At 45.1% G+C, this 26,989-nt stretch overlaps 1 protein-coding gene across 1 annotated transcript in view; it reads left to right on the plus strand.

Annotated features, from left to right (window-relative positions):
• The first annotated feature begins 2,951 nt into the window (after positions 1-2,951).
• The window catches only part of Cds2 (CDP-diacylglycerol synthase 2), a 49,661-nt gene continuing 25,623 nt past the window's right edge, over positions 2,952-26,989 (plus strand). The window contains exon 1 of the mRNA XM_052183699.1: positions 2,952-3,252. Within this exon, the coding sequence (XP_052039659.1) occupies positions 3,199-3,252 (54 nt within the window). The 5' untranslated portion in view covers positions 2,952-3,198. The remainder of the gene's footprint in view (positions 3,253-26,989) is intronic.

Here is a 26,989-nt window from a genome sequence, read left to right on the forward strand (position 1 = left end):
TTACAAAATGTCTTGAGTCTTGGAAGAAAAGATTACAGAGAAAAAAGTAAATATAATGAGCAGAAAAACCCAAAACAAACAAACAATCAGAACAAACCCCAATGAACAGAGGAAGCACAAGAAAATGTTTTGAATGACAGAAGATTTTTTTACTTTTCTTTCTGCAACTGAAGCAGAGACATTAAAACTGAAGTGCTAGCCGGGCGGTGGTGGCACACGCCTGTAATCCCAGCACTCTGGGAGGCAGAGGCAGGTGGATTTCTGAGTTCGAGGCCAGCCTGGTCTACATACAGAGTGAGTTCCAGGACAGCCAGGGCTATACAGAGAAACCCTGTCTCGAAAAAACCAAATCCAAAAAACCAAAAAAAAAAAAAAAAAAAACCCAAAAAACCAAAAACCAAAAACCAAACAAACAAACAAACAAAAAAAAAACTGAAGTGCTATAGCATAATTTCTAGAATTGTCTGATTAATGGATTCCTGCTCCCTACAACACTGATTTTAGGAATGCATTTGGTTTGAGCTCAATTAGGTCTGATGATAAGTGAGAACTTTGTTTAGGCCAAGTTCTAAGGCATTATCTCATTGAGTACATATCTCATTGAGTTTCTTTTTCTTTTTCTTTTTTAAAATGATTTATTTATTTATTATATATAAGTACACTGTAGCTGTCCTCAGACACACCAGAAAAGGCCATCAGATCTCATTACAGATGGTTGTGAGCCACATGTGATTGCTGGGATTTGAACTCAGGACCTCTAGAAGAGCAGTCAGTGCTCTTAACCACTGAGCTGCCTACCTTTCCAGCCCTCTCATTGAGTTTCATAAGTCTGATTTATAGTGATTGCTTTCCAGGTCTTGGTTTATTTTTGATGTGTATGGGTGTTTTGTCTCTATGCACATGTGTGCACTATGTATGTACCTGGTGCCCTCGGAGGCTAGAAGAGAAGGTTGAATCCCCTAGGACTGTAGTTTTGGACCGTTACAGGCTGCCGTTTGGGTGCTGAGAATTTAGCTCAGATCCTCTGGAAGAACAGCCAGCTCTCCTAGTCACTGAGCCATCATCTCTCCAGTCCTGTTTTATTTTTTAAGATAATATTTATTTTATTTTTTTGTATGCATGTGACAGTGTATGTACCATGTGAATGCAGATGCTCCCAGAGGCTAGAGGAGGGAGTTGAGTCCCTTGGAACCAGAATCATAGGCAGCTATGTGTTCCACATGGTGCTGAGAACCAAACCTCCATCCTCTGCAGGAGCAGTAAGTGCCCTTAACCATTGAACCATTTCTCTAGTCATGTATTTTGGTTTCAAACTCGTTCCAAAGGACTTGATGCCCTTAATTAGGAGGAAGTAGGCTCACAATATTATCACCCCCTTTCACCTCTATCCTTTTTTCCCTTCTCCTACCTAGTGATAGGGTGTTGAAAGGGTGGAAAATGAGGGGTGGAGAAGGGTAGAAGAAAAAAAGAGACCACGAAGTAGCCAAAGTCTGGTTTCAAATGGTGCTTGTTTCTAAGAACAAAGCAAAAACCCAAACCCAACAAAACCAGCAACCACCGGCACAGGAACAACAGCACCCAGGCGTTTGCTCAAAGCTGTTAAATAGCAAATAAAATTCAAAGTCCAGAGGTCTGAAGTTCGTCTAAATATTTTGCTGTTACTGTGAAGCATCATAACAAGAACTTAAGAATATACCTGGAGACCAGTGCTATTATTTAATGTCTTTTTCAGAATTCTTCCTATTTTCTGAAAACTCACAGCTCAGGTCAAAATCTTTAGTAGGAAACTGAAAGTACGTGTGGAAGACTTCTGTTAGATCACAATATGGCTAAGGTCTGGGAGCCCTGTTTTGCACGAGAACAATGCTGGAACAGCACCAGTGATACTGAATTCAGGCAGCATATGTGAACATTGGTTACAGCGCGATTTCAGTAACAAAGGTCTGGGTTCTAACTCTTACTAGTAACCTTGTAGCTGCCAGCTAAATGCTTAGGCTATGTCAAGAATATAGGGGCTCCATAGGAAACATTCCTTTCAGCCCAAAGGTTTTCTAACAATCAGTTGCAGGCGCTAACTTACAGAAGTTGTGGTCAACAAGAGCTAGGCCCGATGTTCTACCTTCCGCACAAAACAAGACAAAAACTTAAGCAATACCTTGGTTGATGTTACTTGCACAAATCATATCCATTTGTAAGTGGTGGTTTATTTTATTTTATTTTATTTGGAAACAGGGTCTCATTGGGTAGCACTGAAACAGGCTACATAGATCAGATCCACTTGCCTCTCTGTCTCTGTGAACAAAAATGGTGTGTGATTGGACGAGACAAACTAATCAAGGCTATTTCTTTTTTCTTTTTTTTGGGGGGGGGCGGTTGGGATTTGTTTTTTATTGGAGACAGGGTTTCTATGTATAGCCCTGGCTGTCCTGGAACTCACTCTGTAGACCAGGCTGGCCTCGAACTCAGAAATCCGCCTGCCTCTGCCACCCAGAGTGCTGGGATTACAGGCGTGAGCCACCACCGCCCTGCCAAGGCTATTTCCGAGTTCGGTGCCTAGACAGAATCAGTGCTCACTAATTTACTAGTGACCACGGCTTGGCAAGACAACGTGAGCTGAAACTTAGGTTTCACCTCCTGCTAGGAGTTCAGAGGTCTACCTGGTCTCTTCCCTTGGACTCCCAAACTGAGAGCAGCAAGTTTGGCGAGTCTAGGCCGCCGAGAGGTGCTGTTGTCCCCCAGTAACAGGTTACTTTCTGGACCCAGCACTCGCGCGCGGGGACTCACGGTAGGATGCAAGAACCCCATTGGTTCATTCTGCTCTTTTCTCCCGCCCCTCCAGGTTTTGTCCAATGAGTGTCTCGAACTCCTCTTACCTCTCATCCCTCCCCACCCCCGCCAGGCTGCCCCGCCTCCTGGCGTCTGGGCTCCCGGGCGGAGATGGCGGCAGTGCGCGTGCGCGCTGGCTCGCAGTTTCCCGGGAGGAGGAGCGAGCGGCCGCTGGGGAAACAGCGGCTCCGCTCTCCCGGCAAGGGCGGCGGCAGCGGTGCTGGGCGGGGTCGGGCTCCGGGCTTGCGGCGCCGCTGCAGGGGCTGTGCGAAGCACGGTGGGGCTGCGAGGTGCCCGGGCCGTGCGCGCTGAGCCGACCTCCGCGGCCACTGCGCTGCTCACTCTGGGTGACGTCGCGCCGGGGTCTCCAGAATGACCGAGCTACGGCAGAGAGCTGTCCGCGAGGACGCACCTCCGGAGGACAAGGTAGAGGCATCATTGAGTGCGGAGGGGCGCGCCGGTAGCCTCACCCTCTGACCTTAGTCGCGGCCCTGGGTACCAGGCCTGGGTTGCGCAGAGGGTCGGCGGGTGTCCTTTGCTTGTGGGGACAGCCGCCTGCGGGCGCGGGGAGTAGCGCGTGAGCTCTGGGGGGGTCCTCGCCTTCCCTAGGCCTTCCTGATGTGGAGACTGGACACCTCACAGACCTTGCTTGGGGCCCCAAGAGAGCGATGTAGGCTCACAGCTTGCTTTACAAATATTGCTGTTAATTGGGGAGTGGGGAGATTCAGGCCACATAGCATTTGTTCCCTGAGAGGTTAAACCCTTCTTTTGCGCTTGATTAAAACATTAAATCTGTTGGTTCTACCAGAGAGGCGTCTTGATTCACGCGGTGAGCGGGCCGGTTAGAGAGCAGGTGTGTGCTCCCAATGGTGGGTTTGTTTACTGCGCCAAGGGTGAGCATTGATGGGGTAAAGGAGGAAGGTAAGGAGGAGGCCATTTTGGCAGGGACACAGCCAATGTGGGGGCGCTCCTTTGGTTGAAAGTGTGAGGTTTGTGTGAAGTTGAGAAAGGTGGAGAGTGGTTGTTTTACTGTGGACGTTGAATGACGGTGTTTGTGGTCAGGATCAGTGAGTGATGTGTAGAACCGACTGAGGTAGCCTAGACCAGAATGATGGAGACTGATTAACTCAGGGATTGCCAGCTAGTGACCTGCAGAAGCCTTCGTAGGCCTACAAGCTGGTACCGAAATAAGGGTTCCGCTGAAGGTCTGTTTTTAGCCTGTCTTCAAAAAAGGAGGATATGCCGCGTTTCCCCTGATTAATAGTTGACAGAGTTTAGTATCTTTGTTTGCTTGTTCGAGACTGGGTTTCTCTGTGTAGCTCTGGCTGTCCTGGAACTTGATCTGTAGATCAGGCTGGCCTCCATCCCAGAGATCCTTCTGAGTGCTGGGACTAAAGGCACCCTCCCCCCTTCCCCAATGCAGTTTAAAGAAACATCATCAAGCCCAAGCACCCACGTTTGTCGTCTGAATTTTTATTTGGTTTTACATAGAATCTCACTATGAAGTCCTGCTAGCTGGCTTGGGTCTCACACCTCTGGCTGCCCTGTGCTGTGTAGTTAAAGGCACAGACCCCAGCCAGCTTTACCTTTTTACTGTGTTTAAATTGGTTAGAACATCAGGAAGGAAACAAGCATCAGCCTTAGGGACAGTATGTCAACAGTAATTTTACTAGGAAGAATATTTCAGATGAAAGATAAAGGGTTTAGACAACTTTGTAGACAGTGGGGTCATCAGAGGAGAACTCTGTATTTCTTTGGAAAAAGCTTAGGGCTGAGGTCCAGATGTAGGAGTACCTTGCAAAGACAATTCTTATAGATCTCTAATCTTTCCTGAGTATAGTGGATTGGCCCTGAAGAAAACTGTATTCTGGATACCCCTTGGTGAGTTTGAATGCCACCCTGTCTGATTAAGGGTGACTTCAAGGTGTGAGAAGTGGGAGAAGAAAGAAGATCTAGCTGGATATAGTGGAGCATGCCTGTGGTCCCAGCTGAGGCAGTGGCAGGTGGATCTCTGAATCCTCTGACTCTAGCCTGGTCTACAGAGCAAGTTCCTTGACAGCCAGGGCTACATAGAGAAACCCTGTCTCGAAAAACCCAAAACAAACAAATAAATAATAAAAATAAAGGCTGGGTTTTTCTATGGAGTCCTGGCTGTTCTGGAACACACTCTGTAGACCAGGCTGGCCTTGAACTCAGAAATCCACCTGCCTCTGCCTCCCTTTCCTGGGATTAAAGGCATGCACCACCATTGCCCGGCAACCCAGTCTTGAAAACAAAACCAACCAACCAACCAAAGTCTGATAGCTATTGGAATATAGCTACAGCTACACACATGCACACACACACACACACACATACTCATAAGCACACGCACATGCACACATACACAGGTATTTACTTAAAAAGTTAGCTATAATAATCAGACAAGACAAAACAATTGTGATATTAGTAGGGGTAAGGCAGCTTTTACTGTTCCCGCCCAGCTCTTTGGCTCCATTCCCCAAATGTAAAGTGTCAGTTGACTCTTAACACTCACTTCCGTATTTTAGGTAGAGGAGCTGTCCAGCCTTAGTAATTACAAGTGCATTTGAATCACGTGTGCAGTGAAAGAAACTTGTGGTTGGTAGTGTTTGCTAGGGGTGTGCTCCCTAAAAACATAACAGTTAGGCATTCTGCTTAAAAGATTGTTGTAGGCAGTCAGCCCATGCAGGGTAATGATTGCTTATTATTACTGAATTGTCATGCATGGGATTTTTAATAGCATAAAAATAAATGTTAAAAAAATAAAATATATTTTAATAACTGAAAAATAAAAAGTGATTTAAAACTTAAAAAAATTAAGTAAAAATGCACTTAGGGAACAGTGAAATGCCTTATTTCCTTTTGATGGATATATGTAGTAAGTATTTTAAAATTTTAATTCTTTAGAAAAAGATTTGGTTTCATTTGTATGTGCATGTGCATGTGTGTATGCGCGCCATGAGGCCAGAAGAGGGTATTGGATCCGCCGGAGCTACTCTTGGGTGCTTGTGAGCTGCCTGATGTGCCTGAACTCGGGTTATCTGCACGAGCAGCAAGCATCCCCTGCCGTGGGACCTCCTCACTGCCCAATTCTTATTTATTGTTTAATAATCCGGAGAAAGACCTACTGCCATAATTCTGATTTTGCTAATATTGTTGTGCTGCAATCCAGGGGTTTAGATATAACGAAGTCTTTCAGATAAACGAATTGTGAAATTTGAACTCTGTTACTTCACAGTACAAGAATCCAAAGAACAATTTTCAAGTCAATTCTTTAAAGAACAATTTTAAAAGATTCCTCAAAATGTTATAGTTGCTAAAAATGTATTTGCAGATCTGTCTTGTTAATAGACAAACACCACTATCAAAATAATCTGAAGAATGTGTTTATAAAAGGTCAGGAGGTATTAATTTATATTTAGCATCTAGAATGGAATTCTCAAGGCTGGCTGCTAATAAAGGAAATGTTCTCTGGGATCTAAAGTCCCAAAGCAGTTGACAGATGGAGACCTTTGGAAGTGAAGCTTTAGGACAGGTCTCTGCTGCCTGGCCGTGTTTCCCAGCACAGTTTAGGAAGCTAAAGGATGAGACCTGGACCAAAGCACTCAAAACAATTGGATTGGCGTTTTGTTAGGGACTTGAGTGGACGGTCCTGGGTTTTCTGCATTACTTAGATGTTGATGAAAATATGGCATCCGTTGTTTAAGGGGTTCTGTTCTAGATGGATGAGATTAGTTTAGATAGGCAGCAAGTTGTTTGTTCTTGTTCTTCTTCTTCTTTTTTTTTTTTAAGATTTATTTATTTATATATATGAGCACACTGTCGCTGTCTTCAGACCAGAAGAGGGCGTCATCCCATTACAGATGGTTGTGAGCCACCATGTGGTTGCTGGGAATTGAACTCAGGACTTCTGGAAGAGCAGTCAGTGCTCTTAACCGCTGAGCCATCGCTTTAGCCCTGTTTGTTCTTTCTTTCTTTCTTTCCTTTTTTTTTTTTTTTTGGATTTTGTATTTTTCAAGAGAGTGTCTCTCTGTGTAGCCCTGGCTGTCCTGGAACTTACTCTGTAGACCAGGCTGGCCTCGAACTCAGAGATCCGTCTGCCTCTGCCTCCCAGAGTGCTGGGATTACAGGCGTGCGCCACCACCGCCCAGCCTGTTTGTTATTTCTTAACAGGGTCTTGTTGTGTGCTCTAGGCTGGTCTCAGAGTTGCTATAATGTCAACATGGCTAGAAAGAATTCACGTTTTAATTGCAGATAAATCAGAGTGTCCATGAGACTCTGCCACGTAACTAGGCTCTGCCACGTTACCACTGGTCTAAGTCAGTTGTCAAGCCCTAAATCATAAGTGGGAAAATCGAATGTGCTTCGTAGGTCATTTGAGTGGATTAGTGTGTGTCCAGGGTTGACATGCACTAAGACAGAGCATGGCTGTCGGAAGAGCATGTTAGCCACAGTTGCTACTGCTGGTTAAAATAGATTTTTTTGGGGGGGGGGGGATTTGGTTTTTTGGAGACAGGGTTTCTCTGTATAGCCCTGGCTGTCCTGGAACTCAGTCTGTAGACCAGGCTGGCCTCGAACTCAGAAATCCGCCTGCCTCTGCCTCCCAGAGTGCTGGGATTACAGGTGTGCGCCACCACCGCCCGGCTAAAATAGATTTTAATACAATTTAAATTACCTTTTTTGTATGTGTTAGTGTAGCTGATGTTTATTACTTTGTGGGGCTCTTCTTTCTTCCACCCTTCTCCACCCCTTCCCTTCCACCTCTTTAACTCCCTAACACTAGTTAAGAGAGAAAAAAGGTTGTGTGTATGTATGTATTATGTATGTATGTATGTATGTGGTACATGTGTGCCCAGTGCCCATGGAACCAGAAGAGAGCATTGGATCCTCTGGAACTAGAGTTATTGATGGCTGTGAGCAGCTATATGGGTGCTAGGAACTGAACCCAGGTCCCTTGAAAGGGCTGTTAGCCACTGAAGAGTCCCTCCTGCCCCATGTATTACTTCTGTTTTAAAAAGTTTTCAGATAAGGAGTGACTTGGGAATTGAAAAAGCAGAAAACCTTAACCATGGCTTATGTAGTGAAAGGTGGGAAAAGGTAGGTTTGTCATATACCCTAGCATTTTAGGTTTCTTAAAATTTTTTAAATATTTATTCAGTATTTGCTCCCCGAGGTGTGCACCGCACGTGCGGAGGTCAGAAGGTGGCTTGCAGAGTGGTGCTTTTTCTGCCTGTAGGAGTCTGGAGTCTGCACTCGCTGGTACACCCCTTACCCATTGAGCCATGCTGATGGTGTATGTTGGAAAAACAATATTTTATTTTAAAGACTCAGTTACTTCCCCATATGTGACGGCTTGAAATCCATTTTTCCCTATAAAGCTAATTTTATTCAAAATACTTTGCATTTTTATGCATTAGTATATTTCTTTCTTTTTTTTTTTTGTTTTTTGTTTGTTGTTTTTTGGATTTGGTTTTTTTTTTTTTTTTTTTTTTTTTTTTTTTTGTTTTGTTTTTTGAGACAGGGTTTCTCTGTATAGCCCTGGCTGTCTTGGAACTCACTCTGTAGACCAGGCTGGCCTCAAACTCAGAAATTAGACTGCCTCTGCCTCCCAGAGTCCTGGGATAGATTACAGGCGTGTGCCACCACCGCCCGGCAGTATATTTCTTTATGACTTAATACCCTTTAAAAATGTTAACTTGCTGTCTTTGACTCGAGCACTACAAGGGGTCTTACAGGTTGTTGCTTCATGTAAGAGGTGCCACCCTCTGCCATGTTAAGTTTCTTTTTTTTTTTTTAAAAGATTTATTTGTTTTATGTAAGTACACTGTCGCTGTCTTCAGACACACCAGAAGAGGGCATCAGATCCCATTACAGACGGTTGTGAGCCACCATGTGGTTGCTGTGAATTGAACTCAGGACCTCTGGAAGAGCAGTCAGTGCTCTTAACCACTGAGCCATCTCTCCAGCCCCCATGTTAAGTTTCTTGTCTAAGGTAACATACATAGTTAGTTAGGTGTAGGGATTGGCAGTGTGAGCCATTTAAGTTTTTTCTCTCCTGTTGCATAATGCCTTTAAGGATATAGGATTAATGTATTAATTTAAAGACTTTATAAGTTCTTATGTTGATGTGTTATAGTTTAAAAAAATCTAAATTTTATCTATCCTTTTTTTTTTTAAAGATGTATTTATTTATTATATGTAAGTACACTGTAGCTGTCTTCAGACACCCCAGAAGAGGGCATCCGATCTCATTGCGGATGGTTGTGAGCCACCATGTGGTTGCTGGGATTTGAACTCAGGACCTCTCGAAGAGCAGTCGGGGCTCTTAACCGCTGAGCCATCTCTCCAGCCCATCTATCCTTATTTCTTGATTATTATTATTATTTTTTAATGACAAGAGTCTCACTGTATATTCCTGGCTATCCTGGAACTCTGTGTAGAGCAATATGACCTTGAACTCCCAGAGATGCCGGTCTCTGTCTCTGTCTCTGTATCTCAAGGGCTGGGATTAAGGGCATGTGCCACCACTTGAGGCTCAGTTTTCTTATGTAATTATAAATAAAAAGCTGCAAAAAAAATCTTTTAAGTGTAAAATGTAAAATACAAGTGAGGTCTCATAGTGTGTATGGTGATTGTGGGAAATTTTTTTTATTTTTTTTAAAGAGAAAGTAGATTAGACAATTCTCTGTCATTGGTTCTCTGATTTATCATTTTGAAGTCCACCCCTGAGAGTAACCGCTGGGCCACCTGTGAATGGCTCTCCCTTTTTGGCCTTGGCAGCCACACAGCTTCACTCAGGGCAGTGTGTGTGAGGCTACTCGGGGAAGTGCTGGCCAGGCATGACTAAGCATCAGAACTGTCTGTCCCAGCATCCTCGTCATCAGATCGGCATCTTCCCGAGCATTCTCTGTCTCAGTCTGCTGTGTGCATTGCCTGTGGCTCTAGTGTACATCCTGCCCCGGGTGAGGCTGGTGTCAGTATGTGTGGGGTCATAGCTATAATTTACTCAGGATTGTGAGCTCAGGCTCACACACTGGGCGTGGAACCCGGGGCCTTGTCCATGCTTGGCAGGTCACCTACCACTGCCTGTGTCCAGCTTCTATAACATTTTCATTCCCAGTGAGCTGGCTTTTTTTTTTTTTAAGTTGTTTTTGTATTTTGGTGGGGTAGGAGGTCAAAGCCAGGCTATCATGGTTTCTACTTCAAGCATTTTACACCCCTAATCCTTAAAAGTCAAGTCTAAAAATTAGTGGGTGAGCGTGAGTGAGTGTGAGTGAGTGTGTGTGTGTGTGTGTAAGTGAACATACTACAGTGAGTGTGTGGAGGTTGTGTTCTTGGGTTTGAATTCAGGTCACCATCTCTCAGGCCAAGCCCCTGGTTTTTGGAGACATGTGATTTAAGCTAGCCCTGAACTCTTGATCATTCTGCTTTTGCTTGCTGAGTGCTAAGATTATAGGCTTGTGTCACTGACCCTGGCTGAGAAACTCAACAAAAGTGAATCTTGTGATACAGTTCACAGTACAAATAATCATTCTTTAGATTGTTTGAAAGCATCTGTCCAATATTTCAAGTTTTCACAATTGTTTGTCCCTCTGAGGTTGTATAGGCTGATTGGACTCCTTCCTATAGCTTGTTTATCTGCACTTGTGCTCTAACAGTTTCTAGTCCTTGATTGGCACAAGAGGCTGTGGGGTTACAAAAGTGCAGTCGCTCACTCCTCCAGTTTGGAAGAGGCTTGGGCTCTTCTTGACTGGTAAGCCTGCCAGAGACTTGTTGAATGAATGCTGATTTGCTCCTGCCATTAAGCAGGGTTTCAGCTTTCCAAGGCCTGTTGTGTAGTAGCTGCTTGACTGGGGGAGTAGTGAGGCACCCCACCCCACCGCCCCTTTAGCCACCTTCCCTGGGACTGTCATTGATCTTTGACCTCATGTTTATCCAACAGTAGGGATGGCAATGGGCCCATGTGGCTGCCTGACCTTGAAAAGTTAAATTTTATCGTGTTCTTATAAGTGGCAGTGCTTGCTGGGTCAGGATTTGGAGGGAAGGGTGCAGTGCGAGGCTCCTTCCTCCTACCTCCCAGATACTGGAGCTCCTGGGTGCTGGGGTCTGTGGGAACGCTTGACCTGTCTTGGCCAGATCAGATGTCCTTTTGATTTGGTGCTGTGGACCCCTCTTTGCAATAAGGACCCCATAGAGCCATCTTGGACTTGCCTGAAGACTTGGCTGAGAGTTTGAAACTGTTGGTGGCACACACCTTTAACCCCAGCACTTGGGAGGCAGAGGCAGGTGAATCTCTGTGACTTAGAGTCCAGCCTGGTCTACAGAGGACAGTCCTGGTCTTCCAGCACAGCCAGGGTTGTGGAGAGAAACCTTGTTTTGAAAAACAAACAAATGCTTGGGACCTAGGGTTTACCAGCTACACTCTCCCGAGTCTCTGATATTGATAGATGGCTGTCACGAGCCCCGTCCCCTTTTACTGACTCTTACTGCTGTGTCCTCCATCTGTTTCCTGGCCAATCCTGTGGTTCAGCAGTCTGAACGCATTCCTCTGTCCTTTGATGAGTGCAAGCTTGGCTTGTCTCATGCCTGAGTTTTGTCATGTTCTCTGTGCTGACCCTGTCCCTACAGTTTGTTTTCCTCCTCAGCTAGAACCATGGATCCTGTAGTTACTTAGGCTTGAAGTCTGCTAGCCTTGGGCCCCAATGAATAAGCTTGCTGCCGAGTTTGACACCTGAGATCAATCCCTGTATTCTACAAAAAGACAACCAACTATTGCACGTATGACTTCCATACATGTACCATTCCATACATGTGCCATGGCATGTGCGCCCATGCGCACAAACACACACACACACACACACACACACACACACACACACTAAGTAAATGAATCTAAATTATTAAAAAGAAATCTGTTAGTCTTGTAATTCCTCTGCTCCTCTGCTCAGTCCAGGACTCAGGTTCTAGCCTAGTGGTACCTGGATTCTTTATCTGCTGCCTGGATATTTCCCGTAGCTCAGGACTCAGTGCTTTCACTGTTGGAAACTCCTCACGTTGAGCCTCCTCTCACCTCACGATGGGCTCCTGCTTTTCTAGCCCATCTCTGCCTTTTGCATCTTCTGGCACTTGTGAAGCTGCATTATGAATTACAGTACAAAGCCATAGGAGAGGACTCCTTTCTGTCTCCGTCTCCGTGGAGCCAGCCTCCTGCTCCAGCCTCTGACACTCATCGTGGCCCTTGCTCTAGAGCATCCTTCCTTGTCATCCTCTTCCACTTGGAGCTATGGAGATCTCACTTCCTCACTGGAAACCAGTGAGTGTGTACATATGAGAATGCAGTCTGTGTGTGAACTCACGCGAGGCACAACTGTGGTTCAGCTCCTGTGCAGATAGCCGTGTGACTGAAGTAGCAGCCATGAGTAATCTCACACTTTGCCCTTTGTGTTCATGGGAGCAGTGCCCCTCGGGTTCCTTGTAAACAGTGTTTCTAACTTATTCTTGAGTATGAAGAAACAGGTACAGACAAAATTCTTGTAGAAGCACCAAAAAGAAAGGTAGAAATGGTATTAAATCTGTTGTTTAGGTACCATTGTTACTATATATATATTTTTTTTGTTTCATTTTAGATGTTTTACAATTCCTGCATTAGCTACTCTTTCACCTGTGGTTTTCCCATTTTTCTAGAAATGCCATTTGAACATTGAGACTCTAAACTCAGTATTTTTTTTTTAAAGATTTGGTTAATTTTATTTTTTGTCTTTTTTGCATGTGAGTATTTTGTCTGCATGTGTGTTTGTATACCACATGTGTGACTGATACCTGCAGAAGTCCAAAATGGGTATCAGGTTTCCAGATCTAGAGTTACAGGAGGTTGTGAGCTTCCATGAGGATGCTGGGAGTTGGACCTGGGTCCTCTGAAAGAGCATTTCTTCAGCTCCCTGCATCTTTTAAAATTTTTTTTATTGTATTTATTGATTTGTGTGCACGTGACAGTCAGAGGACAGCTTGTGGGGCATGTGTTTTTCCTTTCTCTTTGTGGGTTATGGAGACTAGGTTGGACCACTAGGCTTGGTGGCTGGTGCCATTTATATATATATATGTGAGTACACTGTCGCTGTCTTCAGACACACCAGAGGAGGACATCAGATACCATCACAGATGGTTGTGAGCCACCATGTGGTTGCTGGGATTTGAACTCAGGACCTCTGGAAGAGCAGTTGGTGCTCTTAACTGCTGAGCTAGCTCTCCAGCCCCCTCTTCCCACCCCATAATTTTAAAAGCTATAGGCCATTGTGTTTTGTGCTGAGCCTTAGTCTATTAAATTCATTAAGAATTAAAATTGTTTTATTTTAAATATCTGGCTATTATAACTAGTGCTGTATAAGATAGCTCTAGTTTAAAAAAAAAAAAACCCAACAAAACACTAAACTCTTGCATTCATGTATGATCTCCTTGGAAGATTCTTTTGTTTAGAACTGCTGAGCCAGAAAAGGATGGCCTTTGTTTAAGCCTTTGATACAAGGAGTGCATTTCCTTCTACAGGAAATTGGTAGTTTCCACAGTGTGTTTGCTGGTTTTTTTCAAGAGCTACTGTATTATAGCCTGGCAGTGGGCAGTGCAGACTTGGGGGTTGGCCTGCCTGCTTTATGCTGTAGCCCTTTACTGATTTGCTTTGTTATTTCCCTCTGAGCAGCCTGAGGGAAGGATGTTGGGTTGATTGCTTTGAGGCCTTGTCTTTCCTTCTCTGTATGAAGCATACTTTAGAGCAGGCTACCCTGTTTACCCAGAGAATTTTTTTTTTTTATCTAACTTTGGGTATATAGGCAAATAAAGTTGCTAAACAAATCAAACATTTAATTAAAATCGTAAGTTTGTTTTAGGAATGGGCACATCCTTCATAGCTATCAATTTGCTTCTACATGAGCACGAGGAACTGAGTTTGATACTGAGAACCCAGCCAAAAACACCAGACGCAGTGGCACAGCTTGGCGGTGACAGCGGAGACAGATGAGCCTTACTTAGTGAGCTCTGGGCTAGTGACAGGTCTCTCAGAAACCCAGTGACTTGACTCCTGAGTTGACCTATGCCCTTTACATAGACACACACACACACACACACACACACACACACACACACACACAAGCATCCACATTAACACATCCATTCACGCATGCATATGCACATTTCATTTTATTTTATTTTTTTGTCTTTTGAGACAGGGTTTTTCTGTGTAACCCTGGCTGTCCTGGAACTCGCTCTGTAGACCAGGCTGGCCTTGAATCACAGAGATTTGCCTGTTTCTGCATCCTGAGTGCTGGGATTAAAAGCATGCACCACCATTGCCCAACTCAGATTGTAGTTTTTTACATTTATCTATGTATGGGGTTGAGTGCACTGTGGTACATATGTGGTGATCGGATTACTTTCTGAAATTACTTCTTCCTTTCCGTCACGTGGGTTCCAGGGATCAAATTCAGGTTTTCAGGCTTGAAAGCAAACATCTTTACCCACATGCCCCGGGAGTTGTTAGACATAGAATTTTTGTTCATTTTACACAAAAAGCACATTTGCATCTGAATAGTATGCTCTTAGTTTTACATAGAATTAAATCTTTTTTTCCCCCAAAGATTTATTTGTTTTATGTAAGTACACTGCTGCTGTCATAAGACATACCAGAAGAGGGTGTCAGATTCCATCACAGATGGTTGTGAGCCACCATGTGGTTGCTGGGAATTGAACTAAGGTTGGAAGAGCAGTCAGTGCCCTTAACCACTGAGCAATCACTCCAGGCCCCAGAATTAAGTCTTAAAAATATTAATATTGTTAAGCCAGACATGATACTAACTCAGCACCCAGGAGGCAGAGGCAGGCAGATCTCTGAATTTTAGGTCCCCTGTTCTACATAGCAAGAGCTAGGACAGCCAAGTCTACCCCAGAGAATCCTTGTCCCGTACTAAAAAAACCCAAAAAAACAGCAGTAGCCATAGCAGCTACTCCTGGGGGTCTTAGTTAGGTTTCTATCACTGTCATCAAACAGCACAACAGAAGAAGCAGCTTGTAGAGGAGAGGGTTTATTTCAGCATACAACTCTGTGGTCATATTTCATCACTGAGGTAAGCACCGAGCAGGAACCTGGAAGCAGGAACCTGAAGACAGGAACGGAAGCAGAGGCCATGAAAGAGTCCTTCCTTCTGGCTCGCTTCTTACAGCACTGGGGAATACTAGTCCAGGGGTGGCACTGTTTATAGTTGGTCTCTTCCACTTCAGTCATCAACCAAGAAAATGCACCACAGGCTTGCCACTGGCCATTCTGATAGAGGCCAAAAATGATCCTAGCTTGTGTCTGTCAGGTTGACATAAAACTAGTAGCCACCATGCTTACCTTTAGAGTGACCAGCTAGTTGATGGGGGAAAGTTTCTCTTAAAAGGTGGTAAAGGAGTCATAGAGTATTAGGGACTGGGCAATGTAGATCAGTGGTCAGGCCCTAGATTCAGTCTCCATTACTACAAAAACAATAATGGAGCTGTTTCAGCCCGTTGAATTAATGGGATGAGATAGCTATCATAGAGATACCAGATACATTCCGAAGCTTCTGATGGAGGAGTCTTCTAGAACAGTCCCACTTGTAAGTTATCAGAACTTTCAGTTGTAAAGTCTAATTGACAGGAAATTGAAAGGACAAAAGAATACACTGAAAAACACCACTGGATCCATGGCCTGGCCGCTTCTGTAAATAAGGGCCTCAGAGGCTTCTTCCCCGTGAGGCGGAGGGGAGGGGAGGGGAGGGAGGTAGACACAGGGAAGAAGAGAAAACCACTCAGTACATTAGCAGACTTAAAGAAGAGTCATGATTCCTCAGCTCTGTTTGAATATTGAGCTAGTCAGACTTATGAAGAAAAATAAATAAAATTATTGGGTATATTTGAATATTTGTTATTTTTATATTTTGGTAAGAGATATGGTCTTAGGTGTGGTAAAAGCCAGCAATGCCTTTTAGTCCCAGTACTGAGAAGGCAGATCTCTATGAGTTTGAGGAAAGCCTGGTCTAAATGGTGAGTTTCAGGAATGAGACCCTGTCTCAAAGAAACAAAACAAACGAACAGAAACTTTAAAGGAGCGGTGTGTTCTTGCTGTGTACGGACTCGCTCTGAACTCTCAAGCAGCCTCTACACAGCCTTGCAAAAGCAGCTGGAACTGTAGGCGCATTCCTCCTTCTGCTCTTTGATGGGAGTCTTTATTGTAATGTAAATGAACTTAACTTTCTTTAATATTTTTTTCCCTTTTTGAGATAAGAGTCTTACTATGCAATATTGGCTGTCCTGGAGCTCCTGGAGATTCACCTGCTCTTGCTAGTGCTGGAATTAAAGGTGTAAACTCCCATGCCAGGCTGAACTGCTCTCTTTGTTGTTTGTTCGTCTTAAAGATTTTTATTTTGCTTGTGTGTGCATGGGCCAGTGGCTGCAGAGGGCAGAAGAGGGTGTGGGATGAATTCCCTGGAGCTGCAGTTCTAGGCAAATGATGAGACAATCAGTGAATGCTGGGAAATGAACTCTGGTCCTTTGTAAGAGCAGTGAGTGCTCTTAAATGCTAAGCCATCTCTCCAGTCCTGAATGCTTTCCTTAGAGTTCCACTCTCTGAAGTGCTGATTTTCTATCCATCTGCATCCCCATTTGTTTTGTGGGGGCACTTTATCCAGTCTGGAAATGAATCCCAAGTCATGTATATTTTATAGAAAGTCTTCATTCTCTTAAGAGTTCGAGAAACAGAAGGCTAGCTGGGTGTGGTGGTACACACCTCAGGAGGCCGAGGCAGGCAGATCTTTGAGTTTGAGGCCAGCCTGGTCTACAGAGATAGTTCCAGGACAGCCACGGCTATACAGAGAAATCCTGTCTTGAAAAACTAAAAGAAAAAGTACCGGAAGTTGTGGTGGCGGATCCACAATCCCAGCTACATTGGATACTGAGGCAGTAGGTTTGTAGAGTGAGTTCAAGGCCAGCCTGAGCACCTTAGTGTGACTGTCTCAAACTTAAAAGGCTAGGGATATAGTTCTGTGGAAAGGTATTTGCTTGGCATGTGTGAGGCCCTGGGTAGCTCCTGCTGCCCTAGAACTCACTGTGTTCTGGCTGGCCTTGAATTCAGAGAGCCACCTGCCTCTGCCTGCTGAGTGCATGCGCCGGCATGCCTGGCTCTGCTGGCAATGCTTTTAAGGTATAGCCAGAAGCAGAATTGTTGGGTCCTAAGTCATTCTAACTTTAATTTTTTTTTTTGAGGAACTATAAAACTTGTATACTTATATTTCCGAAATTTCTCAGTTTTAGTTTATAACATGGCTAGTTTTGATGGATCTATATAAACAAGTAATAAAGACCTTAGTAATTAAGAGCAGCCACTATAATGGATGACGCACATTCCTCGCTTGTCATGGAGCAGAGGACTAAAGCTGCCACTGCCTTGGGTATAGAGTGACGGTGTGCGACCCATCAGATCTTGAGCACAGTGACGCACACCTGCTGCTCCCCGGTGGGATGGCAGTGATGGTACAGTTTCCCTCAGTACCTGTGACACTGTCAGTCACTTTTTAGTTGTCCTTTAGGCTCTGGACAGTCAAGCTATGGGCAGAGCGACACTTTATTACAAGACAAGACTTAACTAGAGATGTTAGGAGACATTTTAATTAATCATTGGACTTGTATTTTAGAAATATTTACTTATTTTTATTTCTGTGTATTTCTGTGTGTGTGAGTGTGAGTGTGTAAGTAACTGCCACATGAGTGAGGGTGCCTGAGGCCAGAGGAGGGGATCCTTTGGAGATGGAGTTATAAAGGGTTGTAATCCACCCACATTGGATGCCGGGAACCAACACTCAGGTCCTCTTGAAGAGCAACAAGTGCTCCTAACCACGGAGACCTCTCCTAGCCCCTCTATTTTTTTTTTTTAAGTAAAGTATCTCATATTGCTGCAGAGAACATGCCACTAATGCAAGCTTCAAAATTTGGTAGCTTTGGGGACTACACATTTGAATTTTCATGTACTTTGCAGAATGGGTGGTTTCTTGGATGCTATGTAAAATTTATTGTGAGGATTTTCCTTTGCATTCATTTAAAATGTTGACTGGGTTTTGAGTTAAAAGATACACACACACACACACACACACACACACACACTTTGACTAAAACCTTGTTGAAGATATCTTCATATTTGTCTCTGTGTGTTGTCCCAGGAAAGTATCAGTGAGGAAGGGTCTGCAGGGCCTGTGGCCTTCGTCACCTCTCTCCCTTTCGGTCTCGCAGAACGCGTCATCTCCTAAGTCAGTTTTCCTCTTGGCTTTGGTGAAAGAGCCATCCAAAGACGGAAGGCTTGAGTGTCCGGGGAGAACTCTGCCTTTCTCTGCACCCATTTTTGTAGAGGAGGCAATGACAGTGCCCAGAAGTCTTGGAGGCTTGCATCCTGGACCAGTGTGCAGTGATGTCATAGAGCCCCAGTCTTCTGAGACCCAGATCAACTCTAGCTGCTTCTGGGAAACTTCGTACTCTTCTGGCCCATCTCCGTTCTTCCCCTTGTTTCTGTGGAAATCAGTGTTCAGGACTCCATAGGTGGCATCTCTGGCTGTCTTGGCAGCACATGGTTTCTGTTGGTTCTTGTCTTAGCTTTCTTCAGCTGCCCTGGGGGTTGTACTCATGGGTGTGACTTTCCTGCAGACTAAGTCATGAACTCATTTCCCATTGCTGGACCCAGTTCCCCAGCACCTGTGGCTTGTCACGAGGTTGAGGTTGAGTTGGTGCTAAATTAGCTGTGAAGATTAGCAGTTACTTGGGCAGGGAGAACCAGGCCTCTGATTTAGTTTGTTATGCTGAGTGACTGATGTGTTGGGAAGCATGAAGAACACTGGCTTGTCAGTGTTTTATTTAGTGCTGAAGTGCCAGGTGAATATGTGTTAATGCAAATTAACACAACCCCAGTGTTTTACCTAAAAATGCTTAGGATTTAAGAAAATCAAATGGTTCAGATATTTAACTTTTTGACATACCTCAGAATAGTTATTAAAAACCCAAGTTAATAAAAAATATAATTTTGAACATTAATTATTCTTCCTGGGTAGGTTAGTAGACAAAATGTATTGTTTCTAATGAAAATTTATCAAGATGTCCCACATTAACTGAGTTTATTAAATATAAAATCAAAACAGATTTAAAATGAAATCCCTTTTAAGATCTGTATCAGTGTGAACAATGACTTAGATGTTTCTGGTCAAGGTGTTTTCCCTGTATGGGTTGACTCTAGGAGGAGGAGGAGCGGAGGGACCTTCTGTTCACTGACCTTCTCGAGTCGGACATTGCTATACTCTCCTGTATGCTGACATTGAGGACTCGAGGCCAGTGGGCTGACTGTAGTCTTTAGTTGCTAGTAATCTGTGTTTTTTTTCTCCAAGACAGGATTTTCTATTTGTTTTGATGCCCTTCAGTTTCATCTGTTCAGAAAGTCTTTGAGCTCAATTGAGACTTAATCTTCAGGTAGAAATTTGCCCTTGTTGGTTGTTTTTCTTCCTCCTGAGGATTATGCAGGGAGGTAAGGCTTGTAGAAAAGCACACTTGGTCCAGGTAAGCCTGTCCACAGGTACCTGCTTTCAGAGTGCACTGTATCATGCCATGGGGGCAGGGGTGGTGGTACTGGAGATCGTGCGCAGGGCCTGGCACGTGCTACCCAAGTGCTCTCTCGCTGAGCTTTACCCACAAACCCAAGCTTTTCTTAAAAAGGATGTCTTCTGTCTGTCCCTACACCCTTGTTGGCCCCCATCTCTAGGATTTGCTTTTGTATATGTCAGCTTGTGTGTACATGTGATTTGAGAATAATAGCTTCACAAAACAGTACTCTTTCTGTGAACAAGTCAAAGTTTGCTGCTCCTTGATTTCATTATCGTATCTACCCTTCCTGTAACTCCTTTGTTGAACTGTAACAGAAATGTGCACATGCTGCACTTTCCCAGTGACTTTTCGTAAGTTAAGCACATCCCTGCAGCAGCCTCAGGTCGGACAGAACATTTCCAGTCCCTGGGGAAGCTCCACGGGGAGGCTTCTGTGTGATGCCTTCTGTTCACTGACCTCTCCCCTGGGAGGCCACCAGCCTACTTTCTGGCAGAGTGTGTGTGTGTATGTGTGTGTGTGTGTGTATGTGTGTGTGTGTGTGTATGTGTGTATGTGTGTATTTGTAACCTACTAAATTAATTTCAAGACCCAGTGGGTCTCAACTTGCTACTTGGAAAAAACATAGCCACGTTTCATCTAATTATTCTTGAAGTAGGAATTTTCTTCTTTTGTAGATGAAAAAGATGAAGTCCAAGATGACTTGGTTTCTCCCAGGATCACATGGCGTGCACTGTTTTCCTCTCTTCCAGGTCTCTTCTCCTGAGATGAGCAGGGAGTTGTTTCACAGGTCAGCCGTGGCTGTTTCTGTTTTATGCTCAGTGTTCCCTTCTTAATGTGCTCAGGGAATGGACGTTCATTGTGGGGACTTGCTGGGATTGGCACTCTGAGTATAGTCAGATACATCTGCTTTGACAGGTGTCTTGGAAATTTTCTTGGCATTTGTCCACTGGTCTCAGGATAGAACTTGCAGGGACATAGACAGCATGGGCTGTCACCATGCAGGACAAACTCAGTGCCTCCTGTGCCTCTCTGGTGTGGTTTTTTGAGAGATTCTGTCTCAAGGGGCTTAGAATTCCTACTGGAAGCCAGTGCAACTCTCCTGTCATCTTTATGTTCTGATTGAGAGGCCACTGCTTCTAACCAGTACCTCTAGGAGTTGCTGAGGTCATGCCCCACAGTCGGTATCTAGAAATTCCTGCTTGAGTATGCACCTGTGGATGCTATCAGGCTGGAAATGTTTGCTAACTTTGTCAATGCTTAGCTGAGAAAATCCAAGAACCTTGAATTTTCAGGTTCTTCCCCCATACTAGAATTGTCTGGTTGGCAAGGTTGTCAGACATGGGGCACCACAGTGAGTAGAACCAGTTCCTTCCTACGGAGTTCATTGCCATTGAAGTGTGCAGATGAATGTTTACTGTCCAGAGCTAATGAGGTTAACAGGATAAAGCAGGTTGTCCTTTTGAGGCTGGCTCTCTCAGTGCTGCCCGTTCTGTTGGAAAGCCCAAGCTCACATGATCCTCTTGTGAGTCCTCCCAAGTAGCTGGGACCACAGGTAACGTGCTGCCAGACCTGCCCCGGCTGCTTTGTCTTCCTTTCTTGTTCTATTCTTGACAGTCTCACCATGTAGTCAAGGCTGGCCTCACATTCAGGCTCTTCCTATCTCAGCCTTTTAGTGCTGAGGCTGACAGGTTTGAGGTTTGTGGCCATCATGCCTGGACTAACTAGGTATTTCTTACAAGGGTAGCATTTTCAAGTGTTAGCTTTTCCAGGGGCCCTCCAGTGTGTAGTCTAGTGTGGATGTGTTTCTGAGCCTGTCTGAGACACAAGTGGAAATGTACCTAGGCCTGTGCATTCCGCAGTGCCCAGAGGAAGCACTGAGAACTCTTAAAGGCTTTGTGCTTACCCATTGCTCCTGGCGGTGCATTAGCTGATGTGGGGACGCACATCTCGCACTGTAGTTCTGTGGTCTCATTAACTGGGCCTGTTGTCAAACTGTCTTCTTGATATTTATGTTTATATTAGTTGTCTTAGTTACTTTTCTGTTGTTGTGACAAAGTACCATGTCCAAAGTATGACCAAAGTAAAGAAGCATTTAATGTGGGCTCATGGTTTCAGAGGGTTAGAGTGAGTCAGTGGTGGAGAATATAGACTTGGTGGCAGGTCCAGCTAAGATCTAACATCTTTGTCAGAAAGTAGGAGGTAGAGGTGTGTGTGTGTGTGTGTGTGTGTGTGTGTGTGTTCATACACTGGGAATGGTGAGTCTTTTGAAACCTGCCCCCAGTGACATACCTTTTCCAACAAGGTTATACCTCCTAATCCTTCCCAAAGAGTTCTCTAAATTGGGGACCAAGTATTTAGCTGGCTGAGACTTATTAGGGACTTGTCATTCAAATCACCAAGCCCATGATTAGTGCTGCTTCCAGTCATAGTCAGAAAATGTTCCTTTTGCATCAGTCAGTGCAGAGACTCCTGACTGGTCAGAATGCTGAGAATTAGGGTCTGAGGTCTCAGCCACAAGCAGAACATCAGGGAGCACTGCTGACAGGGAGGCGGAGGGAGAGTGTAAGAGCCAGAGGCTGGGGAGGAGCCTGGGCAATGCTCTCCTGGACACGACATTGCTGTTGCACCTGTGGATCTATGGTAGCTGTGGTGACTTGCACTAGCCCTGTACGAGGTCAAGCCAGTCAATTATTTCAGCATGGATAGAGAAGCCCAGCTTCATCCCCACGTTAGAAGCTGTTGACACTGGCGGCTGCTGTGTGTATGTGTTTTCTTCATGGGCCAGTTGCTTATGCTCGTGTAGGCAGTGTTGGTTGTACTCAGTAGGTAAAATGAGCTTATCATTATACCCAGAGATTAGTACATTGGTCAGTCCTCAGAGAGGCTGCTGCATCTTCCTCTTCCTCCTCCTCCTCCTCCTCCTCCTCCTCCTCCTCCTCCTCCTCCTCCTCCTCCTCCTCCTCCTTTCTTCTTCCTTGGTTTTCTTTTCTTTTTTGCTGTAGATGCGATTAACACAGAGACCAATAACTGATCAAGATTCAGAGATTAAGAGATTATGGGATGCTAACAGAGTAACTGTATCTCACCTGCTCCACCCATGCCAGGTCCGGGGATCCTGGGAAGAGGGACGGGAGCTGCAGAGGTGGAGGACGACTGTGAGAAAGCTTTCTGGACCCGGCAGGGCAGCTGCACATATGACGTCACAGCAGCTGGACATCACAGCAGCTAGACAGCATGCATAAAAGCTACACAGCTCTGGCCAGACAAAAGTCCAGCATAGAGAGGGAGGTCAGTTCATTCTACTCCAAGCTAAGAAGCTATTGGTAGTTGATAGCTTCTGGGAAAGGGAGAATCAGTTTTCTTTAAGGTGTGGCCCCTGGTGCTAGACCAACATCCAATGAAGACTATGTATCCAAGAGTATAAAGGCAGCACAAAGTGTCCTTGATAGGTTTAAAAACAAGTAGTGAAAGGAGGACACAGAGATAGGTGGAAAAGGGAAGAGAGATCTGGGGGAGAGCAGGAGAGGGTGAGTGTGGTAACAGTGCCAAGTCAGAGTGCCAATATACATGGACTGGTGAAAGAATGGAAATACTTTAAAAAATTACCAACAGTTAAAAAAAAGTTTCTAGGGCTGGAGAGATGGCTCAGAGGTTAAGAGCACTGACTGCTCTTCCAAAGGTTCTGAGTTCAAATCCCAGCATCCACATGGTGGCTCACAACCATCCATAGAGAGATCTGATGCCCTCTTCTGGTGCATCTGAAGACAGCTACAGTATACTTATATATAATAATAAATAAATCTTAAAAAAAGTTTCTGAACATACTAGGGCCAAACATTGCTTCAAAATTAAATGCAGAATGAATCTGATGTGTTTCTGGCATTGTGTGACTTCATTGTATTCACTGTAGCCTTGGTTCTGACTGCAGGACAGGTGTACATAGTGTTGCAACATGATGTGACATTCTGCTTGAAACATTTCAACTCAGATTTGGACTATTGTATATTATTGATGGGTGTTTGTCTTTTCTTTTGTACACATAGTTTTCTGCTCTTATAGAAAGAAACATAATGGTTTGGAGATGAGACTATGGCTCAGTGTTAAGAGGGTGTATTGCGGAGGACCTGAGTTCACTTACCAGCACCCATGTTGGGTGGGTCATCCCTGCATAGAAATTCCAACTCCTGGGGGATCCAGTGCCCTCTCATGGCCTCTGGGAGCACTGCACTCACATGGTGCATACTGTCTCCCTGCACCCACCCATAAAAATAAAATCTTCATTAAAAAAGAGACGTAAATCTTTAAAAAAGGGCTGGAGAGATGGCTCAGTGGTTAAGAGCACTGACTGCTCTTCCAGAGGTCTTGTGTTCAATTCCCAGAAACCACTTGGTGGCTCACAACCATCTGTAATGAGGATCCAGTGCACTCTTCTGGGGTGTCTGAAGACAGCTAAAGTGTACTCATATGTATAAAATAAATAAATCCTAAAAAAGAGAGAGACACTGGGCGGTGGTGCCGCATGCCTGTAATCCCAGCACGTGGGAGGCAGAGGCAGGCAGATTTCTGAGTTCGAGGCCAGCCTGGTCTAGAGTGAGTTCCAGGACAGCCAGGGCTATATAGAGAAACCTTGTCTCCAAAAAAACCAAATCCAACCCCCCCCAAACACTCCCCCAGAGAGAGAGAGAGAGGGAGAGAGGGAGAGAGGGAGGGAGAGAGAGAGAGGGAGAGAGAGATGATTTAATTGTGGAAAACCAGAATTTTATATACCTTGTGTGTTTTAACGAAGGTTTTATTTTTCAGTATATGTGTAGGTATGCACATGTGAACGCAGGTGCTCTCAGAACCAGAGGTATAGGATCTCCATGTGCTGGAGATACAGACGGTTGTGACCCACCTGGCATGGTTGCTGGGAACGGAATCCAGGTCCTCTGGAGGAACCATCTCTTAAGATTGAGTTCTTGTTTTCCTAAAACCTCAAGGTACATCATTAGGTTGTTGACTTGCAAACGCTCTAGTTTTTATATATGAGCTCCCACTAAGCATGGCTGCGAGAGACAAGCTGGAAGCCTAGCCGGGAGCTGACCCTCACGGGGTTTGTAAGGGGTAGTATTTGAACACTGGGCTGCTTTGGAGGCTGGAGGAGTATGCTAGCTACTTATCCCTTCCTGTGAGAAAACACCGTGATGGTAGAAAGAATTCATTTGGGCTTACAGTTCCAGAGTCCATGGTGGTGGAATACAGGCACCGAGAGCTTGAACTGCAGAAAAGAAGCAGGAAGTGTGAGCTGGGAGTGGAGAGAGCCCATTTAATAAACTCGGTCCTCCTAGTGATTTGCTTCCTCTGCAAAGGCTTCCTCCTCGTCCCATCCAAACATCACCAGTTTGGAACCAAGTATTCAATGCCCGACATTGACAGTGGGGACATCTCATTTAAAGCACCTCAGGGAGAGATGAGAGCGGCTGTTCTCTCCTTGCTGCGGTCAGGAGTGGGGAGAGTGGACTCCAGGCTAGAGGCAGGCGGCTGCTGGTGCTGCTGCAGTTGTCAGGACAGATGCTGCTACTGGCCTGAGTTACGGAGTCAGAGAGGCACGATGAAGGCAGGGTGGGAGGTAGCCTTTGCTAACATAATGGTGGCTGTAAGGACTGAGGAAGGAGTTACTTCGCTCTGGGAAGTGCGGGGTGAAAGACATGGCGGCTAAGTTACACAGGGTTTATTTATTTATTTATTTTTATTTATTTATTTATTTTTTATTTGGTTTTTTTTTGAGACAGGGTTTCTCTGTGTAGCCCAGGCTGTCCTGGAACTCACTCTGTAGACCAGGCTGGCCTCGAACTCAGAAATCTGCCTGCCTCTGCCTGTTTATTTGTTTTAAGTGATAGTATCAGAGGTTGCTGAGGTGAGGATGGAGGGAGAGTTCAGACAGCTGTAGTGAAGAGGTTCTTTTGATGAGGGAGCTGCTTAGGCTGGGATGAACTTGACTTGCTGTGGTTTGAGGAATGGCGCAGCCAGGGCCAGCTCTTTCTTTTCTGTGGAGTTTTCCGAGGAGAGAGGAAGAGAGTGCATTAATTGGGTGAACTTCTGGGAGTTGTTTATTATTGAGCCTGCCTGGATGGCTGGGAGGAAGTGAGAAGAGGAAGGAGGGAAGCAGAGAGGCCAGGCAATCAAGGGCCAGGCAATCACATGCTGACCTCAGTGTGGCCTCCCAGGACCTGGCTGGGGTATGTGGTCGTCAGTGCCACGGCCTTTGCAAATGCCTTTGCAAATGTCCCTTGAAATAGTTTGTAGATAGTTTAAGATTATGTATGAGTTCACTGTAGCTGTTTTCATACACACCAGAAGAGAGCATCGGATCCCATTACAGATGGTTGTGAGTCACCATGTGGTTGCTGGGAATTGAATTCAGGACCTCTGGAAGAGCAGTCAGTGCCCTTAACCACTGAGCCATCTCTCCAGCCCATCAATTAGGTTTTTAAAAGCTGACTCTACCCTGCCTCCCCACCCCTGATCTTCCCTTTGGAGTGCTGTTACTGCTAAGGGAACCTGTGATGGATTTCATCTCGGAAAGCTGAGTGCTCTTTCTGTAGATCTCAGTCTTGATTTGAGACTTTCGGTGGGCAGGGTGTGCTGTAGTGGGGGAGGCTCTGCTGAGTCTCAGAAATGAGACCCCAGTGTGTTGCACCTTGGCATGTGGAGCATTTTTAACTAAGTCAGAAACAACATCTTTTGGGGCTCCTCTTCCATGGGCACACTGACCGCCTGGCTCTCCTGATGCCTAGCGGGACTTGAGTGCTCTGATGTCCATTCGCTGCCAGCAGGGTTGTGCTGTGCTGGAACGTTCTCTCAGACTCCTCAGTGAGCCACGTCATAGGCAGGAGCACTTGACTCCACACTGCATGAAGTGGGTTAGCTCGGCTCTCTGAGCCAATTCCTTGCCCTTAGAATTGCTAGCTTGTTCATGCACAGTGTAGATAAGCTTCTGTTTTCTGAGGTCTTGATGGTCACTTGCCTGTGAGTGCCCCTCCCCCTGGAGCTAAAGTCTACGTCCCCTTTCCTGTTAATCTATGTAGGGGAGAGGGGAAGTTCCCTTCGCTTGCTTCTATAGCTCCCAGCTCCCAGTAAACTCATCTTTGACCTTTTCTTTAGACACATGGACTTGTCAAATGGGATTAGTATTGAAAAGGAATAGAAGTATTTCTTTGTTCTTCCTCACAATACCTGCCCCACCCACTGCACATGCATGCAGTACACATGTATGTGTACTGTATCTTTTTGTCCTGAAGAACTCAGTTTAAACCTACTGGGCTCTCCTATCAAGAACAGCATAGGGAACCTGACCTATCTTCCTTCCTTCCTTCCTTCCTTCCTTCCTTCCTTCCTTCCTTCCTTCCTTCCTTTCTTTCATTTTTTGGATTTGGTTTTTTTCAAGACAGGGTTTTTCTGTATAGCTCTGGCTGTCCTGGAACTCACTCTGTAGACCAGGCTGGCCTCAAACTCAGAA

The sequence above is a fragment of the Apodemus sylvaticus genome, chromosome 5, assembly GCF_947179515.1.
Source record: "Apodemus sylvaticus chromosome 5, mApoSyl1.1, whole genome shotgun sequence".
Taxonomy (NCBI): domain Eukaryota; kingdom Metazoa; phylum Chordata; class Mammalia; order Rodentia; family Muridae; genus Apodemus; species Apodemus sylvaticus.